At 57.9% G+C, this 16895-nt stretch overlaps 1 protein-coding gene across 1 annotated transcript in view; it reads left to right on the top strand.

Moving 5' to 3' along the window:
- The first annotated feature begins 5352 nt into the window (after positions 1–5352).
- The window catches only part of NCOR2 (nuclear receptor corepressor 2), a 65893-nt gene continuing 54350 nt past the window's right edge, over positions 5353–16895 (top strand). Inside the window, 3 exon segments of the mRNA XM_049769271.1 lie at positions 5353–5412; positions 13408–13594; positions 16254–16381. Of these exon segments, the coding sequence (XP_049625228.1) occupies positions 13490–13594; positions 16254–16381 (233 nt within the window). The 5' untranslated portion in view covers positions 5353–5412; positions 13408–13489.

Genomic DNA, 16895 nt, shown 5'->3' with positions numbered 1-16895 from the left:
GGGTGTGGGCACACACAGAATGTGGACACTGCACATAACAAATGTGCTTATACCCTGTCACACATGCATGTCCCGTGGAGGCGCTGAGGGCCCCTGGGGTTGGGTGAGACTGCAGGCTCTGTGGGGCCAGGCGGGCTGAGCCCCCGGTGGGGGTGAGCATGTCTGGGGGCCTTCTGAGGCACGTGGCCATGGCGTTCTGGGGGCCAGCCCCCCCCCAGCCCCTGTACCTGACCCCCAGCTGCCGCCCTGTCTGCTGTTGCCGCAGAGCAACGGTTGTCCCTGTGTCCCCTTGTCCCTGACCCCCACCGCAGCGCTCCATCTGTCCATCCATCCCGCCAGCTAATGGGCGCCTTCCTCCTGCCTGACTTATCTGCTGTCGGCCACAGCCCCCCGAGGGCGATAAATGGGCTTTTTGTCTGCCAGCACTTAGCTCCCTCCTTGGGGCCATCCATCACCTCTGAGGGAAAGGGATGAGGGATGGGCGGAGGGGGAGGGGACAGGGCTCCGGTGCCTGTGGATGGCGGGGGTGAGGTGGGGGCTGACTTCCGAGACCCCTTTCCTTTTCCTGGGAGGTGATGGGGCAGCTCTTGTGGATCCTGCTGGCCCCAGGCTTGGCTTCCCGGAGTGCAGGGGCCCTGCAGACACAAGGAGCTGAGACTCTCTGGGCTCTGATGGGGAATGTGGCGTGTGGGGGTTCCCAGTGCCCCTCCCTGACCACCTGCAGCAGACAAGGATGAATTTGCGACGTGTCTTCCGGGTTGTGTACAGCCTTGCTTGTTGAGCCTGGCCCGCTCACCCATTCTCATGCACTGCGGGAGCCCGGGACCTGTGTGTGCGTGACCTGATTTCTTCCTTGGGAGTGTTTGTTGGGTTTGGGTCCCCTTGCTGACCCGTCTCTACACAGTACTTACCCCGTGGCCAGCACTCAGCCTCACTCACTGTCAACCTGCTCAGGGCTTTCTGCTGAGTCAGGACCAGGGACTGGGGAGACGCCTTTGGGATGTGGGGACCCAGGAGGGTCCCGGAACGACCTGCCTGTACATAGCAGAGGGCTTTCCTGACCCAGTTTTGTAGCCACCGTGAGGCTCCCTGTAGCCAGAACTTTGCTGGAACCTCCCCCTCTGTGCCAGCAGGGACACCCCAGATTCTGAGGACCCTAATCTTGCGTGTGGGGAGGCTGGTGGGCAGTAAGCAGCAGGACTCCAGTGTCTGCATGTGAGGACAGGTGTGCATACCCCACTTTCCTTCAGAAGGGGACAGGTTTGTACCTTTGTGCCTCACTGTCCTTTGCTGTTTTAGTTCTTGTCCATGGGTTGCAGGATCGAAACCCAGTGGCACTGGCGGGGAGAGAAGGTCCCGCGAGCCACACCGGCTTTCTGGGGGAGACCTGTGAACCAGAACCCCTGAATAAAGAAGGACCCGAGTCGGTGAAACACTCAACTGTGTTTGACTCAAGACTGGTGGCTGTCACCACCCTCATTCTGCTGTCCCCACTGGTGCCTCCCCTATCGGACCGTCACCAGTCAGCTGGAAGGAGGGGTTATCCCCTGGGTGGGGGGAGGCCCATGTGTATTTAACCAGCAGAAGCTCCCTTGAATGTGCTCTTTTTTGGGGGGTAGGGGTCACACCCGACTGCGTTCAGGGGTTACTCCTGGCTCTGCACTCAGAAATTGCTCCTGGCAGGCACGGGGAACCTTATGGGATGCCAGGATTCGAACCACCTTTCATCCTGGACCTACTGCGTGCAAGGCAAATGCCCTACCACTGTGCTATCTCTCTGGCCCCCTTGAACATGCTTTGTCCTAAGCCGGCCATAGGCATCTGCTCTGCAGGTCCCAGACGCTGCAGCTCATGTTGGCCTTAGGGTCTGGGAGGACCTTTCTGCTGGAGAGGGAGGACTCGAGAGGGGGGACCAGGAGGACTGCTGGAGGATCTCACCACGGCCCCTGTAGAGCTGGTCTGGGTGTGGGCAGGACTGCGGTCGACCTATGTCTAGCACCAGCCTCAGCTCCTGGCAGACCCATTTCGCACGCCAGGCAGGGCCCCCAGGCCGGTAGCAGCTGCTAGGGCAGGGGTGAATGAGGGGGCGTCTTCCTGCCTCCCTGTTGCTGCCCTGTCCCACAGCCTGGGCAGGCACAACCAGCAGGAGGCTGGGGCCTTGGCCACTGGCTGGTCTTCCATGCCTTCCCCAAGGTGCCATGGCCTTGCCTGCCCTACCCCGTCCATTCTGGGTGCCAAGTCAGGGACCACAGTGCAAGGCTTCAGCTTCTGCCTTTGATTCTAGGGCTCTGTATTTTTTTGTTTTTGGGCCATACCTGCTCAGGTTCCTCCTGGCTCTTCACTCAGAAATTGCTCCTGGCAGGCTTGGGATGCCGAAGATCAAACCTGGATAGGCCTCATGCAAGGCAAACACCCTTGCCACTGTGCTATGGTTCCAGCCCCAGTTCTGAGGCTCATTGATTTTTTTCTTAGTTACTGAGCACCTGGGGGCCTGTGCCAAGGATGCAGGATACACTCGAGTTCGGGCAAAGATTGTGACCCGTCGGGCTTTTACTTCTGGATTCTAGCAGCTTCCAGCTATCTGGGGCTGCTCCTTGTGGCTTTGGGGTACTCCTAAGTGTTGTGTATGTAAACATTTTTATGGGATTATTATGTTACTGACCCTACCCTGATCAGTGATTGTGCCCTACCCTAGGGTGTGACCTGGCATTCTGATCCCACCATTGGGTGGTATCTGATCCCACCATTGGGCGGTACCTGATTCTGGGGTATAAAAGCAAGGGTTTGTGGAAGGTGAGGGGCTTTTTTCCTGGGGCCTATTCTTAGGCCTTTTGTCTTTGGCCTCTTCATGAAATAAAGAGCTGTTTTCTTCGGAAGCCTGACTGCCTGTTGGCTTTCTTCCTGCCACATTCACCTCAGAACCGCCGACTGAACAGGGTAACAGACGCATGGTCTGAGCTGGAGGAGAAAGGCCTCATCCTCCATCCCTCCATCAGTAAACTTCATCAGGGGCTGATTTGCAACACTAGGGAGGAGGTGGCCCTCGAGGCCCTATTTGGCCATCAGGCATGCGTAGCTGGAACCACAGATCCAGCTGTCCCTTGGGTGTGGATGGATGGGGTATGTCACGACTTCAAGGGTTAGGAGGCCAGGGTGATAGCACAGTGGTAAGGCATTTGCCTTGCATGAAGCCGATCCAGGATTGACGGGTGGTTCAAATCCTGACATTCCATATGGTCCCCCGATCCTGCCAGGAGTGATTCCTGAGCTCAAAGCCAGAAGTAACCCCTGAACACCACCAGGTGTGATTCCCCCCCCCCCCAAATAGAGTCACCCTTCCATAGCCTCTGGTCACCCAGCCGATGGCCCACTCTTTAGCTCTCTCCTCTTGCCAAAGAAGACCCCACATGTTTCCCCATAGTCCCCCCATTTCCACTTCCCACCAGCATTCCCCAGGGCAGATGGAGGTGGATAGTAGAGGTGGTCCATGATTCATAGACTGAGGGCCATGGGCCATGGGGCAGCTTCAGCCCCCGATGGCAGCCCTGTATCCTGTCTGAGCCCTGCACTGTGAGGACAGACATCAGCAGGCTGTCGCCAGGCCATCCTGATGTCCCCTATAGCTGGGGCCCCTGTGTTGTTTCTGCTCCATGGCTTGCCTGTCCCATTAGCTCCAAGGTCCTTCCCGAACAAGTACAGCCTCTGGCCAGAGCTTTGCACACACGAAGGTCCCCGGGGGTGACTCTGGGGAGGTTGGACAGGGGTATGTGTCCCAAGCCCTGAGGGGCCCCGGGAGCTGGCAGCAGCCACGCACTCCAGCCCTGGTTTTCTGTCACTCAGCGGCCTTGCTGCTCCGAGGGGCTGGGAGGTTTCCCACGGGGGTCCGGCCTGCAGAGCCCCACCCGGCCTGTCGGGATGGAGGTGAGGGTGAGCAGCGTCCAGGAAGGTGGGGTGCTGGGAGATGAGGCCCAGCCAGGCCAAAGAGGTGCATCTGGGCTCGAGGCTACTGCTGTTGCTACCTCGGTTTGCCTGGAGTGGAAAGGACTTGGGCCCAAGCAGGGCTGCGTCTCCCTGTTTTCCCGTGGCCTTTTCCAGCTGCTTTGCCTTTCAGGGCCCTTTGGGGCCTCTTCCCCCCCCCCCCCCCCCCCCCCGTCAGTTGGCCTCAGAGCTGCTCTCCCCTTCCCCAGCTGCCTGACCATGTGCTGGGCTTCTTGCCCGAGGTGGCTGTGTCCCCGGCAAGCCTGCATGCAGCTGGGTCCAGGCCGCGTGTGGCCAGTGCCAAGCCAATGTGCTCTGTGGTGGTGGCTGGGCCTGAACTGGGCCTGTTCCGCCGGATGTGACGGGATGTACTGCCTTCGTCCGAGCTGTGCACGGTTCCAGTTCAGATCTAGATGACTTGTGTGTGCGCACGTGCTTGTGCCTGCGTGTGTTCATGTGTAGGTCATCTGCACAGGGCTGTGAGCAGGCATCACCTGTCCATAGATGTGTGTTTACGAGCACCGTGTCTACATGCCTGCATTTGACAGGTGTGTGCAACATACCAACGTATACATGTCAGGCATGTAAGGTAAAGACATATGCTCTTGTACAAGTAGAATGCAGGTGTGGACCAGCCACCGACCTGCACTGATTCTCAAGGCTTCTATATGCATTTACACATGTGTTCTTGTACATGTTGTGGGTACACACAACATGTGTCTGGATGGATGGACACATCACATACACATAGATGCACGTGTGTATCGAATCATGGATGTTTATCGTGTAAGGCACGGGGTACACAGCCACACATGTTCGAAGCATGTTTGCACATGTTTTCACACACGTCCTGGTCTGCGTGCAGTCATGCGTGTACCGGATGCCCGGCAGGGCTTAGATAGCGCTTCCGCCAGGTGAGCCAGCGTGAGGTGCCATGAGCCTGCCGCCCGAGGGGCAGCATCTGCCCGAGGTCAGGGTGCCCACCCCGTGGGAGGAAGTCGGGGCAGTGGCTGGAGCCAGCGATGAGCCTTGCTGAAGCTATAAAAAGGTTCCCAGTGTGCAGCTCCCGAGTGCCGCCTGGCAGCCCGCCAGGGTTGCCATGGTGACGAGGAATTATTCCTCGCTGCCAAGGCTGGGAGAGAAAGCCGTACTTTTGCTCCCGGCGAGAACAGCGGACTTATGTAATTCCTGTTTGCACCGGGCGGCTGGGCTCGGGACTCCTTCGAGGCGTGGTGGGGCTGGTGGCCCTGTGGGGTGGCCCCGCGGGGAGGGGGTGCAGTGCACTTGTCAGCTGAGGTTGGGCCTGGTCCCCGGCCTGCCCCAGCCGTGGTCTCACGGGAAGGATGGGTTTGCACCGGGGCCCTGGGCTCTCCTGGAAGCCGCCGCCTGGCGCTCGGCTGGCGCTGACGTGAGCCAGACTGGTCATGTGCCCGGGTAAGAGAAGAGAAGTTTCCGGGCCGGCGGTCGGCAGGGACGCGTGCGCAACTGCTGTGTGTGTGGGTGCCACAGGGAACACGGGCCCTGCCTTGATGGGAGGTCAGCTGGGGGTGCCGGGTGGGCCTTGGGGAGCTGTATGGAGGAAGGCCGCAGCTCCTGGAATTCTGGGAGGGGAGCTGAGGTGGCCAGGCCTGCTGGTTTCATGCGTGGGGTTGGAGGTTCCGGGGTTGGGCTGAGCCTCCCATCGGGTTGGTGGGTGTCAAGTGCAGGACCCACTGCTCTGGCCCCAGTGCCTGTTGGTGGCGCTTGGCAGGGCGCCCATGCTGGATCTGGACTCAGCACCACTGGCCCAGACTTGCCCAGGGAGCAGCTGTAGAGCGAGGGAGCCTGGAAAGTTGGACGCATGGTCATGAGCTGAGGGGCCGGGAAGCCTTGTAGGGGTGGGGAGGAGAGGGGCTCCGTATGGGCCTGTTGGCTTTGGAACTGGGTAAAATCGGTTCTATTCTGAGCTGGTGGCAACTTGGGAGGGTCTGAGGACGGCACACAGCAAGTGTCCCTGATGTGAGCTTCAGTTTCCCCACTGCATGGGCTGCCGATCTTGGGTGATTCTTGAGTCTCTGGTGGAGTCGTCCCTGGGTGCTTGGGGCTCAGTGACTCGGCAGACACCCGGGGGCCCCTGGGTGCCCCTAACAGCCTTGGGGCTGGTTTGAGGCTGAGTTGGACTTTGTCTCCCTCCTGCCCCGTCTATCACATCTCAGACTCAGAAAAGTTTTGTGGATAGATGTGGTCAGTCTGCGTTTGGGTCTGGGCTGCCCCGGACAGCTCTCTGCCCCGTCCCTGGCATGTGGCAGGTGGCATCGAGCTGGCCAGTAAGTCACGAAGGAAGAGAAGGCTGCTGGGATGGGTTCTGATCACTCTGTCCCGGCCAGCAGGCCCGGTGCGACGCTGCTCCAGGAGCTTGGGAAAGGCTGAGGAGCACAGATCCAGCCTAAGGGGGACTTGGCTGTGTGACCTGCCAAGGATGGGTCTGCCCGGGCTCAGGGTCAGGCATCACATGCTTATATATGCCTGTTCACACATACACCCACCACCACACATGTGCAGCCCCACTGTGTTCACACTCTCAACATCTGTTATACTTTTACACGCTCAAACCTCTCACACCAGCACACGTGTTCACTCGCTCATACTTCAAGCCAACATCTTTAAACATTCTCCACCACACATCAGCAATCAATTCACGCACACCTCACACCAACCACACGTTCACACACTCACACCTCTCACACCCAACCCAGTCATTCACTACGCACACCCACACTCGTTCACATCTCTCCCCTCCTCCCCAGCCCTCATGTCTCTGTCCCATCTCCTCTTGGCACCTGCTCTGCCCACACCCCACGTTCTTTTTTTTTTTTTTTTTTTTGGGCCACACCCGGTGACGCTCAGGGGATACTCTTGGTTCTTCGCTCAGAAATCGCTCCTGGCTCAGGGGACCACATGGGACGCCAGGGATCAAATTGTGGTCCGTCCTAGGCTAGCACGTGCAAGGCAAACGCCCTACTACTGTGCTATCACTCTGGTCCCACACCCCATGTTCTTGAACCCACTCACCCACTTGCACCAGGCGGTCCCGTCGGGTTGGGCGGGGACTGGACAGCTGGTGAATCTAGACGGGAGAGACCTGGGAGGTGCCAAGGCCAAATAGGGTGGGAGTAGCCCCTCCCAGCTTGTGTAAATGTTGGGTGCCCACCTGTGCAAACACTGTCCCCCTTGTCCATACAACCTCCCTACCCTGCAGTGAGCTGGGCTCAGTCCTGGACAACCTTGGCAGGGCTTGGGGGGACCCATGCCTGGCAAGATCGTCCCCTTTGACCTCTGGGTCCTGAGAAAGGGCCTCCACGCTTGCTTCTCTGAGCACTAGACCCCAGGCCGCTTTGTCTTTTTCCGCTGCCTTGCCATGTCCCTTGCCAGCCCTCTTGGTGTGGGCCCTGGTGGCAGCATTTCAGGGAAGTGCTGGTCCCCTGTGGCTGGCCAAACGGAGCCAGAAGCGTGTCTGGGGTCTCCCTAAGGCCTGAGTCTGTCCTTGAGCCCGTGGACACAGGACTGGACCTGCCTGGGTGAGGGGACTCTCCCGTCTCAGTCCACACAGCTTGGCCACCCCCAGCCCTGGCCTCGTACCCCAAGAGGGTACCTGACACCCTGAACACTGCTTGGGACCCTGGAGAGAAGGCTGGGCAGAGGTTGTGGGGTGTGTAAAGAGTCCAGCCTCTGTGATGTGTATTGCCTTTGGGGAGAGGATCCCACAACAGTGAGTGGAATCCAGTACCTTGTCCTGGAGCTGAGGGAGGGAGGAGCAAACATGAGCCTGCAGCCCCCTCTTTGGAGGCTGGGGTGCCCGCAGCCAGAAGTCCTGAGCCCGAGCCTGCCACATCCAGGGCATCCAAAGCCGGCTCTGGCATCCAGGCCCTGAGCTACACTGTCGTCTGTCTGCCCAGAGCCTGTCCCCTAAGGCTCCCCTGGCTGGCATGAAGGTGGATGGGCTGTGGGCATGGGTATGTGTGGGCCCTGGTCTCTGCCTAGCGTTCCTTGGCTCTTTGTGGCCAATGACACCCAGCACTTCTGGGTCCCGCTACCTGGGCCAGCCTCTGTCTCCCTATTACCTCTGGGTGCTGCTTTTGTTTTATTTTTGTTTTTTGGGTCACACCCAGCGGCACTCAGGGGTTACTCCAGGCTCTCTGCTCAGAAATTGCTCCTGGCAGGCTCGGGGGACCATATGGGATGCTGGGATTTGAACCACAGTCTCTCCTGGATCGGCCACATGCAAGGCAAATGCTCTACCACTGTGCTATCTCTCTGACCCCTGGGTGCTGGTTTTGGATCCTGGGTATCTGTCTGTCTGACGATGGTAGTTTTCAGTCTGGGACATGCCTCGGCAGGTCCTTCCCGCCTGGCGCCCCCAGGGGTGGTGAGTGCAGCCTGCATGGCTGGGGGCCTTTGGATACTAAGCGCTTCTTCCCCCCCCCCACCTTGCGGTGCTGCTTCCCTCCCCACCCCTGTCTGCACTGTGGGAGGGAACTTCAGCAGGGAAGGACCGGATTCAACAAGGAGATTCAGGTGTGTGTATAGGTAGGGGGCTGTTAGCGCAAGTGGCAAGTGTTACAAGTATAATTGGTAGTGACCTTCCACCTCCCTCTCCTGTGCTTAACATCGAAACGTCCCGGAAAGCTTCAGGCATGTCTGGATCTAGGCCACGTGACGGGCACTTCTTCCAGCATTCTTGGGAGCCTCAAATGACCCTCCCCTAGTAGTAGCCTCTGGGGGTGACAGTGATTCTGACAAATGCCTGGCAGGTTGTTTGTCCGGGAGGTAGACTGACGGACTGGGTTGTAGGGGTGCTGGGGTTTGGTGCGTGCTGCAGGAAACCAGGGCCCAGGCTGGGTTAGTGTGGTCCCAGGTTTGTGTCTTTTGTGTCCTAGGATGGGCCCCTCACCATGGACGGGTTCACCAGCACGTGGTCCAGTCCTTCCTGGTGTCCCTCATGCTGTCTGGCCATTGGTGTCCCCAGTGGGTTCACGCCATTTTTGTTTATTTATTTATTTATTTGTTTGTATTTTGGGCCATACCCAGCGGTGCTCAGGGGTTTCTCCTGGCTCTGCTCTCAGAAATGACTTCTGGCGGGGCCAGAGCTATAGCACAGCAACAGGGCATTTGTTGCATGCAGCTTTCCCAGGAAAGACCCGGGTTCGATCCCCAGCATCTTATACAGTCCCCCAAGCCTGCCAGGAGCGATTTCTGAGCGCAGAGCCTGGAGTAACCCCTGATTCTGCCGGGTGTTGCCCAAAAACATAAACCAAAACAAACAAACAAGAAAAGAATTGACTCTTGCAAGCTTTGGGGACCCTATGGGATGCTGGGGATCAAACCCAGGTTGGCCACATGTGAGGTGAATGACTTCCCCGCTTTGCTGCTATTCTCCAGTCCCTCACAGCTGACTTTAAAACCTTTTAAAATAAAAACCAAGGGGGCTGGAGAGATAGTACAGCAGAGCGATAGGGCATTTGTCTTTCATGTGGCCACCCCGGGATGGACCTGGGTTTGATTCCCAGCATCCCAGATGGTTCCCTGAACCTGCCAGGGGTGATTTCTGAGCGCAGAGTCAGGAATAACCCCTGAGCGCCTTCAGGTATGGCCCAAAAACCAAAAAAATAAAATAAAAACCAAACAGAGAAGTGTCCAGTCTGCTGAGACAACAGCCACCATCGTCCCAGCCAGGCCCTCAGCCCTCCCTACACCCTGCTGAACGGTGCCTGGCCACGAACCCTCCTCCCCCCACACTCAGACCCCAATACCATCTCCCGATGCTGCCCTCGGAGGGTTTTTAGGTCGATGATTGACGAGGGGGATCAATGGCTGATCAGTCCCTCCCACCGGTGATTGATTGACAGACCTCCAGGGCCGCGTGGGAGCCTTTACTCCCCGTTCCGGGCCTGTCATCTGTGAGAGGAGGAGACAGAGACCAGTTGGGGAGGGTCCTGTTGAGGCCAAAGGGGGACAGGAGGGCCTGGGAGTTGGGGCCCCGGCTGTTCTTAGCCACAGAAACATTTGTCCTTCACATGTACTGATGCAGCCCTGTGGTCTTTTCTGAAATATTCAGGGTGACTTGTGAATTTCTTTTGTGCCAGTCCATGTTGGGGTGCGAGCACTTCCGGTCGTCACAAATGTAACCTCGGCTGTGGGAGGGGGGGTGTGTCTCTGCAGGCTGAGTCAGGGGTGACAGGCAATGGGCCTTCCCAGGCTGGAGGTGGTGCTCAGGGTGGGACTGCCAGAGAATCTGAGGTTCACAGCCTGCGCCCTTTCTTGCCTCGGGCCACTTGGGCACTTTCCAGGGACTAGGGTGAATGGATGGATGTTCCACAGGGGCCGTGGGGCTGGCCGCACCCCGAGGGAGGTTGACTGGCGATGAGGCCCTAAGCTGGGACCTCAGGGCAGTATGGGACCCCAGAGCAGAACAAGCCTTATGGGGGGGGGGGGCTCTGCACCCAAACTGAGAGGACTTCCCTAAGGAGGAGTGTTTTGTTTCATGGTGCACAGCATTTACCCAGCAGCACTTTTCAGACTTGATTTTAGGTCAAGGTATTTATTTATTACATTGCGATGTGACCCTCATCCATTATCCAGAAGGTTCTATTTTTTTTTTGAGCCACACTGGGTGTTGCTTTTGGGTTACTCCTGGTGGAGTCTGGGGGGACCATATAGGATGCAGGGGATTGAACCCTGGTCAGCTATGTGCAAAGCAAATGCTCTCTCTGCTGTGCTATCGCTCTGGCCTCCCCCAGCCCCCATCCAGAATATTTTCAAATTCCAAAACTAGAACCTTATTTATTTATTTTTTGGGGGGTTGAGTCACACCCAGCAGCGCTCAGGGGTTATCCTAGCTCTACGCTCAGATATCGCTCCTGGCAGGCTCGGGGGACCATATGGGATGCCGGGATTTGAACCATTGTACTTCTGCATGCAAGGCAAATGCCTTACCTCCATGCTATCTCTCTGGCCCCACTATTTATTTTTATTTTTGGGCCACACTGGTGGCACTCAGGAGTTAACTCCTGACTCTGCACTCACATATAGCTCCTGGTAGGTTAAGGGAACAATATGGGATGCCGGGGATTGAACCCGTGTTTGTCTCAGGTGGGCTGTGTGCAAGGCAAACACCCTACCGCTGCGCCATCACTCCAGGCCCTGAAACTAGACCCTTTTTCGTCCCTCCTAGCTGCCCCATCCTCCTACCCGTCCCACAGTTTCTTGCTCTGTCCTGGCTTTTTGCCCCCCTGCCTGTCTGTCTGTCGCAGCCCAGCACTGCGTGTCCTGCCCTTTATGCCTCTGCTTGCTCCTGCATGGCCTGGAGTGGCAGCAGAACGGGTGCCTCTCTCCCCAGCCATCCCCCCACCTCGCCTCTGCCAGTTCCCCTTGCACTCTGCCCTGGGTGGGGGCTCAGCTGCTTGCCCAGTGACCCCGCTTTGCCACCAGCCTTTCCTCTGCATCCTTCTTGCTTCCCTCCGTGAGAACATTGCCTTTTGGATGCCAGATGGAGGAGCCGGGGCTGCTGGGAAAGGCCCCTGTGGTGCCCAGGCACGATGGGAAAGAGCCAGAGGGAAGATCCGCCCTGTGGGGGCTCCTCAGGGCACCTCTGAGTTCTGGGTTGGGCTGTGGGCTCTCTGCCACTCTAGAGCAGACTGACAGGAAGGGGCACTGGGTTGGGGCACTGGGTGGGAGCCATGCCCCGCCACATTGTTCCTTTTGCGGTCCCTGGGCAGGGCTTCAACGAGCGAGGCTGGAGTTTTCCTCTCTGGGGAGGCTCATGCTGAGGGCTTGGAACACTTGGTGGAAGCCTGGTGGACTTGACTGTGAGGGGTTAGAGGGTCCAGGGCCCCTCCTAGGTCTGTGAGTTCTCCTGGTTTGGCATCTGGAATGTGACCCTCCCGCCAGGTCCCAGGGAGTGAGTGGCTGCTGGCTCTTCTTCCCTCTCCCACTCTGAGCCTCAGTCACCCCCAATCTGAATGAGGATGTAAATACACAGCTATGGTGTCATCTGGGGTGCTACTATATCGGAATGTCCCTCGAGACACATGCCCCATCCAAAGCTTCCTGCTCTCCCACCTTGAGTGTGGGTGCCCCTGGCCAGTGGAGCCCCAGACTGGGGACTGACCACAGACTATGTTTCTCCTGTGGGGCTGATTTTCCTTTCTGGCCAGGCCTGACACGTGAGCCTCACTCCGGGACTCAGGAGGATCCTGTATAGGTGGACAGGCTGGGAGGGAGGCCAGAGGTGGTTGCAGGGAGGTCACCACCACCTTCTACGTAACTATTCACATCCACCTGCTACCCATCCATCCATCTATCTATGCACTCACCCATTCATCCATCCACTCATCTATCCACCCATCCATTCACCCACCCATCCATCCACCTACCCATCCATCACTCATCGATCTACTTATTCATCCACTCATTCATCCACTCACCTACCCATCCCCCACCCACCCACCCATCCATCCATCCATCCACTCATCTACCCACCCACCCACCTACCTATCCATCCATCCATCCGTCCATCCATCCATCCATCCATCCATCCATCCATCCATCCATCCATCCATCCATCCATCCATCCATCCACTCATCTACCCACCCACCCACCTACCCATCCATCCATCCATCCATCCATCCATCCATCCATCCATCCATCCATCCATCCATCCATCCATCCCCCCCCATCACCATCCATGTGTCTGTCCCACCATCTTAGGGAGCTGCACTCACCCCCTTGCTCCATGACACCCGACTGTCCTCATCCAGCACCTCCCAGTGGTTTCTGCCCCCACCTGCCTCATCTACTGGCTGGGTGGGGGGTGAGTGGGAGTCTGTTGGTTCCCCTGACGTGGACTCAGGGTGCAGCCCCTGTGTTGTCTGTGCTGGAGCATTTGTCCAGCCCCACCAATCCCGCATCATGCAGCTGTGTCAGCAGGAAACTCTGAGGGAAACTGGGCCCTCCCAGCCCACGTTTCCACCACAGTTTTGGAACATCAGTTTCCCCACCTGTGAGCCCATTGGCTGTTCCTGGGATCCCCAGTACCTACCTGAAGGGGCCGTGCTGGCATCTCCTGCGGGTCCTGTGCCGCCCTGTACCTACACCCAGTGTTTTGTGTTCTGGCCTATGGATGTGGCCTTGTGCTGTTGCCCGGAACCTCCTTTGCCCCCTCAGGCCAGACAGGACACTTGTCCCTAAGGAAGGTGCACGCTGGGGTGGGGACTCAGGAGACATTGGGCCTGGTGACCACAGAAATGGGGTTCCCGAGGGCAGGACGACATTGTTAGGATTCCTCAGGGCAGAGAGGCAGAGTTGGGGTTCCCGGTGCAGGGCTGCCTGAGGAAGGGTGAAGTTGGGCCCGCGGGCTCTTCCTTGCTAACCGTCTGTCTCCTCTACTTCAGGAGCTGTGCAAGGCGCTCCCACCCCAGGATGCGGCCCGTCTGATGACCCTCGGCCGCTGAGAGGACTCTGGCCGCCAGCACCATGTCAGGGTCCACCCAGCCCGTGGCACAGACGTGGAGGGGCACCGAGCCCCGCTACCCGACCCACGGCCTGCCCTACCCCGTGCAGCTTGCCCGGCCCCACACGGTGAGTGTCTGCTCTGCTGCTTCCTGAGGCAAGGCCTCGGGGTGCAGACTGGGTGAGGTGGGTCTTGGGTGCTGCGCTCACTCCTGCCACTTGCCTTTCTGAGTGTGTGTGTGCAAATCCAGCAGCCCGTGTGTGTTGCGTGTGTGTACAGACTGTGCGTGTGTCCTGCTTTGCTGTGAGTGAGGTTCAGCCCCAGGAGACAGGAAGTGGCTTTGGAGGAGATACAGGAGGAGTTAGGTCTGTTTTGCACAGGACCCTGCTGCCACTATGGGTGCCCTTGGCCTCCGTCTGAGGCCCCTGGGTGGGCCTCAGGGAACTGGGGAGCCTGCGCTGACTGGGGCTGAGCTTGCCCAGTTCCGAGATCCACGTCTCCAGCGACGCTTGTCCTTCCCTGCAGACAGCAGCCAGAGGCGGGTGTGTGGTCAGTCTTGGGTGTCCCACTGTCTGGCTGGTCCAACCCCAGGGGAGTCAGTCTGGGTTCCCATCAGGGCCCGAGGCTGGTCTTGGTAGGAGCTGATCAGAAGCTTCTGTCCCTCACATGAGACATAGGTCCCCATGTTTGTCTCTGCATTGACTCTGCCTTCAGGGTTGTGGGGTGTGTGGGCCTCAGTGCGGCAGGTGTTGGGAGTTCACAACTGGGACCCCTCCCCGGTGTCAGAGCCTTTTCCTAGGGCCTAGTTTTGGTAATGCTTCCCCCGTTTTCCTGCGTCTTGGGGAGTGTAGGCAGAGGAAGGAGAAACTGAAGCCCGGAAGGCCTAGTCTGGGAACCCCGGACGCCACACCACGCTCATCCTACATGCAGGCCTGGGGCCCCTTCTGGGGTGCTTAGATCCAGCCTTAGGTGTGTCCTGGATTCTGTCTGTTCTGTTTCCTTGTTTTGTTTTTTTGTTGTTGTTGTTTTGGGGCCACACCTGGTGACACTCAGGGGTTACTCCTGGCTATGTGCTCAGAAATCGCTCCTGGCTTGGGGGACCATATGGGATGCCGGGGGATCAAACTGCGGTCCGTTGTAGGTCAGCATGTGCAAGGCAAATGCCCTACCACTGCACCACCGCTCCGGCCCCTGTCTGCTCTGGGGTTGTGGAGTCAGGGGGTGGTTCAGGTGACCCCTAGCCTGCATGTCTTTGTAATGGGCACAGTCGGGCAAGTAGCAAGCCCATGTCCACCCCTGGGTGCCTGGGTTGTGTCCTTGCCCACAGTCCTTCTCCTGTGTCTCAGTTTGCCCACCTGATGAGTCAGGAGAGGATTTGAGGGGTTTAAAGATTGTGAGGGCCCAGGTGTCCATGTGCTGACTGTCTCTCTGACACCTCCCTGGGCTGCAGAAACTTGCCCAGACAGACAGGCCGACTGACCCACCTCCATCCTGGCCTTGTCACGCATGACTCCTGCCCCAGATCTTGCCTTATCTCCTGTCCCCAGGGTGAAGCTGCTGTTTCAGCCGTCATGGCCACAGCCCTGCGGGCCCTATGGTCACTCCTGTGGTCACTGGAGTCAGGCCTATAGCCGAGGGGCTGAGCACATTTTGTGCACGGGGTGGGGAGGGCTGCCAGCTTCTTGGGGAACATTCACTGCCCATCTGTGCATTCATTCTCTCATTTGTTCAGCCATTGAGCACACACCCTGCATCGCCTGCCTTCTTTCTGTCCTTCAGCACACACTCATTCACACGCGTCTTCCTAGGCTCCCTCGCTGACACTCACCCTTTCTTTCATTCCTTTCCTCACTCATTCATACTCAGTGACACTCATTCACATATTCACTCACACATTCCCCCGAGTGTGCCCATGGTAGGGTACTGGCATCTCTGCGGGTGTTGCTCCCAGTGCCCCCAAGGATGCAGGGTGTTCCCTGCCATCACCAGGGCCAGGCTTCCATGTCATAGTGTCTGCAGTGCTTAGAGGCATTGAGCTGGGACCCCTAGCGGCACCCAATTCCAGGCTGTGGGACTGACCCCACCCGATACTCTTTCTTTGGTTCAGGTGCCTCTGGGCACTGGTTTTTGGCTGGAAGCTGGGTGCGGTGGGCACTGTGGGAGGTAGCAGGGACACGGCTTGCACCTGCTTGGATGGACCCTGAGGGAGCCCCTGGGTGCCTGTGTGTGGCTTATGGCTGTATGTACAGCCATCTTGGTTTCTGGTTTCTCATTCTTCCCTTGGAGACATTGTCACCTCCGGGCAGAGTTTCAGGGTCCCTGATTAGGGGAAGGGCTGGAGCTTTTGCCTGACTTCTGGGCCCACCCGAATCCATCAGGACACCTGCCTGGGGTGTGTGCCTGATCCCAGTGTGTGTATGTGCAGGACTCAGCCCAGGGCCTGTGGGGTTTGTACTTTAGGCCTGTTCTCTCACCAGATGGAACCTGGAGGGCTGGGTGGGTGGGTGACCCTGGTATAGGGAGCACTGGACTGGCAGGAGGTGGTACTCCTCAGCCTGGACCACAGAGAAAGGACAGTGGTTACAGTATGGGCAATCAGGAGGTGGTGGTCCCTAGACAGGAACACTATTCATGGAGTTACCCCTGGGCTGGTTTGAGAGGGCAGTCTCCAGTCAAGAAGCATTGTGTGGGGAGCATTCCCACTGCTGATGTTAGTCCCACTGCCTGGGCTGGTCAGGGGTAGCGATCCCAGGTCCTGTGCACTTACTCACACGGTCCCACCTGCAGGACGTGGGGCTGCTCGAGTACCCACACGGCCCCCGAGACTTCACCTCACACCTGTCTCCCGGCCCCATCATCCAGCCCCAGCGCAGGAGGCCCTCGCTGCTTTCGGAGTTCCAGCCCGGGAATGAGAGGTGAGTGGACCCTGGGACCCCAGGCTTGGGGCCAAGTGGGACCGAGTCAGCAAAGGCTCAGCCGGGACTGACCCCCTGTGGGTGACCCAAGAGACTCAGGGGAGGTTGCTTTTGAGAGTTGGCAAAGGTGTTTCTTTTTTTTTTTTATTTATTTTTTATTTTATAAAATATTTATTTAAGCACCATAATTACAAGCATGATTATAGTTGGGGTTCACTCATAAAAAGAACACCCCCCCTTCACCAGTGCAACCTTCCCACCACCAATGTCCCACCTCCCCAACCCCTGCCTGTTTTCTATTATGCTGAGTGAAATAAGTCAGAGGGAGAGAGATAAGACACAGAATAGTCTCACTCATCTGTGGGTTTTTTGTTGTTGTTGTTTTTGTTTTTGGGTCACACCCGGCAGCGCTCAGGTGCCACTCCTGGCTCTACGCTCAGAAATCGCTCCTGGCAGGCTTGGGGGACCATATGGGATGCTAGGAATTCAAAACAAAATAGGTCCTGGTCAGCCA

This window comes from Suncus etruscus, chromosome 2, assembly GCF_024139225.1.
Source record: "Suncus etruscus isolate mSunEtr1 chromosome 2, mSunEtr1.pri.cur, whole genome shotgun sequence".
NCBI lineage: Eukaryota > Metazoa > Chordata > Mammalia > Eulipotyphla > Soricidae > Suncus > Suncus etruscus.
The sequence above is the reverse complement of the archived record's forward strand: the minus strand, read 5'-3'. Positions and strand labels throughout refer to the sequence as shown.